At 38.3% G+C, this 3,648-nt stretch overlaps 1 protein-coding gene across 1 annotated transcript; it reads right to left on the reverse strand.

Moving 5' to 3' along the window:
* Window positions 1-938: 938 nt before the first annotated feature.
* LOC119882506 (olfactory receptor 11A1-like) lies at window positions 939-1,904 on the reverse strand. Its single transcript, XM_038692546.1, has one exon. It carries the CDS (start codon window positions 1,902-1,904, stop codon window positions 939-941), a length of 966 nt encoding a protein of 321 aa, XP_038548474.1.
* Between the last annotated feature and the right edge of the window lie 1,744 nt (window positions 1,905-3,648).

A 3,648-nucleotide genomic window follows, 5' to 3' on the forward strand; every position in this document is an offset into this window, starting at 1 on the left:
CATGATCAGCCCCAGTGCCACTGCTATTTATTCTGGATTTGCTGGACCTAAAAAAATGTATGTGACAGCTCAATCAGATGATTTTGAGTCAGTTTAATTTTCATTAATGCTAAAGTAGTTGCCTTTACAGGTGGTGTCTCTGAGGGTGAACTGATAAACGGCAACCCATCTGTTGATGATCACTGATGAATGTTTGTTCACTTCAGACGTTTACAGTGAACTCCAGGATGGAGCCTAGCTGTCCACAAATACTGTACAGTATGTAGCCTAAGGAACAATCCTTTTCTTATAGCTGGCTGAAACCACTGAACTGGTCACCTTCACCATCTTTGCAATAATTGCCCCCACATGAGAGATTACCCCCACAATCGCATTTGCTTCCTAACTGGACAGATTGATATCCCTGAAGTTTAATACTTGAATTACATTTAAAACCTATTTGTAATTTAAAATTTGTAATGAGGTTAAATAAGATTTAAAAAAATACATTCATTAGTAGAAGTTCATAAGGATGGACTAGGACCTTAATATTGGGTGATGTAGTCTAAATCGGTCAAGGGATTTATACATTTTTACTTCTTTGTTTTATTCTGGATGTTTGAACTGTTGATCTGTGATCTACATGGTTTTGATCTAAGATCCTGAGACTGATTACTTTCCTCAATTAGAGTCAAGTTCTCACTGAGGAAACATCTTTCTCTTTTGTGAATATTTCTCCCTATTTCTCTACAACAATGTGAAAATGAAACAAGAATAAAAAGTAGATCCCCTTTCATTAACTGCGAATAAAATCATCAATTATTTGTTCTCAGACACACCAAACTAACCTTTTATTTAGCAAAATAAGGATTTTATAGTTCCTACCTTTTGAGAAAACTGAAGAAATGATTACTGTTGACACAAGGGAGCCAAAGGCATACGTTTATTGTTTTCTCTTGTTATTCAGTGTGAACAAATCTATGAAATGATCTACACTTTTCAACAGAACTCAAAAGCAGACTTTTACATTTGATGCGTATTTTGGACATGTTGAGGCCGTACATTAAAGGGTTGAAGAGCGGTTGGCATGTAAGATAATACAATGGTAAAATTATTCGCATCATGTGAGGTACACTGTCCATGTTAAACCTGCTCTGTAATATTTCAAAGGAAACCCCGACAGAAAAGTTGAGCAGAGAAGCAAGGTGAGGAGTGCAGGTACTGACAGCTTTTTGTCTGGTCTGTTTAGAACCAGAAAAACAAACTTTAAGAATCCTCATGTACGTGTAAAGGATTACAGACACCGGAGCAAAGACTGTGAGAGAAGCAGCAATGAGTTCATAGACATTATTCACACTGGTGTCATAGCAAGCCAGTTTTATGACGGTGTAGTTGTCACAGTATACTCTATTAATGATGTTCCCACACAGCTGTAAAGAGGCACTCAAGCATGTTGTGATAAAAACAGCACAAAAAGGAGGCAACCATATAACAACAATAAGCATGGCAACCTTGTGAGATGTCATATTTGCATGATACTGTAGAGGACAGCAGATAGCAAGGTATCTGTCATAAGAAATGACAGCTAAGTTGGTAAATTCTACACTTCCATAAGAATATAAACAGAAAATCTGCAGGAAACAAAAGGGAGCAGAAACAGTGTGAATGTCAGAGAGAATCTGAAGCAGAAGGAATGGAAACAACCCTGTACTACCATACAGCTCATTTACAAACAGGCTGCACAGAAAAAGGTACATAGGTTCATGTAAGCTTCTGTTCATACAGATAACCACAATGAGCAAAAGATTGGCACAAAGAATTAACATATATAAAGAGACAATAACCATGAAATATAAGTATTTAAAAAGTCCAGTGTCAAAGTAGGCAGCAAGTGCAAAATATGAAACCTGTGTAGAGTTTATCATGATCCTTCAGGTTCGTGAATCAATCATAACATTTGCACTAACTGTGTTAAAATTTACTACAGAATTTGGAAAGTTTAGTTTAACTTTTAAGCCCTTTCCTAGCTTAGCACTGCGCACAGCTAAAGCATTGAACACACCGACAAACAGGAAAGAAATTCATAATCAACAAAACAACTTTGAAACATTCCCCAAATTTACCATTTCCGTAGTGTTGCGCATAATAGTAAGGTAATGCATTACACAACACAGTAAATGACATTGTGTGACTCCTACATCCACCTGCTTCAGCCAGGCTGTGAGTCCCTCTGACTGAGCTCAAACTCTACTTCTGCTCCTTTTAACTTTGTGAAGTGAGGGGACGTCCACAGCAGCGTCTACACAAATAGGCTAGTAGTTACATCATAGCTGACATGCACTTCACGTGATAGCACGTGAAGACAACAATAACTGTGGGGAAAAAACAACTATCTGGGTAAATACAGCAACCACAGCGAATACTCACAGGAAGTAGAGTGGTTGGCCATTAAAAGCAGTCAGCTCCTCCTGTCCACATCTCTCCTTGAGTAAGACACTGAACTCCAACTTGCTAATGATGATCAGGTTAATTCATGGGAGTTTGTGTGAATGAGAAGCAAAATTGTATAGCTGTTAAGGTGGAAACGCGTTATATAATGTGCAGTCCATAAAATGCAGTCCAGTCCATATTAAGCAATCAAACAAGACAAACCTTATTTATCACAAACATACTTTACTGTGGGGGATACAACATAAAGCACAAGACAACCATTCCTCATATAATACACTGTAGTGGTGATACCAATGGGAAAAATCAGATCCTGAACTATAAATAAAAACCTAACTGTAGGTGTATATGGCAGATTCTCATTAGACCCTTGTGTCAAGCATAAATCTAGTTTTATAAATGTCAGGTGTAAATGCAAAGGAATCCAGTTACAGATCTGGTGGATCATGAGGTAGCAGTACCAGTCTTCTGAGCTTCATGTTCTTTATAAAAGAAAGTCCTAAAAAAAAGTTAACAGCCAACAGAAATCCCTGCAGATTTGGGGAGATCAGCTTACACACATAAGGCCGACTATGTCTGCTAACACCAAAGAGCTGCTCATGGGATGTCAGGACTCAAGTTCTGCATTAATTGTTTGATAGTTCAAACTGTAGCAGGGTATACAGTTGCAGGACAAAGTGTGTGAACCCTTTGGAATTACATACTATCTGATCTTCATCTCAGTCACAATAATAGACAAACACAGTCTGCTTAAACTAATACCACACAAACAGCTATATGTTTTATTGAACACACCATGTAAACATTCACAGTGCAGGGTGGAAACAGGATGTGAACCCCTAAGCTAATGACTTCTCCAAAAGCTACTTGGAGTCAGGAGTCAGCCTGCCTGGGCTCCAATCAATGAGAGATGATTTGGAGGTGTTGCTTAGAGCTGCCCTGCCCTATAAAAAAATACACACCACTTTAAATTTAGCAGAATCAGAAGGAGATGAATTGCCAAGTAGTGTTTTACACATACTAGGAATTTGCTTTGGTGAAGGGCTGTAGTGATTCATCGACTAAATCGATTAATAAAACGCATCGACGCAAATTCTTTGCTTCGTTTTAATCCATATAACTTTACAGCACAGTGTTTCGCAGGGACATTTATTACTGCCGCACATGGCGCTTACGCTGTGAACACGACATGATTACAATGGCGCTGTTTGCAAAGTGGAG

This window comes from Micropterus salmoides, unplaced genomic scaffold (genome assembly GCF_014851395.1).
Source record: "Micropterus salmoides isolate LMB-PRFRI ecotype aquatic unplaced genomic scaffold, ASM1485139v1 Ms_hic_scaffold_3, whole genome shotgun sequence".
NCBI classification, from domain to species: Eukaryota; Metazoa; Chordata; class Actinopteri; order Centrarchiformes; family Centrarchidae; genus Micropterus; species Micropterus salmoides.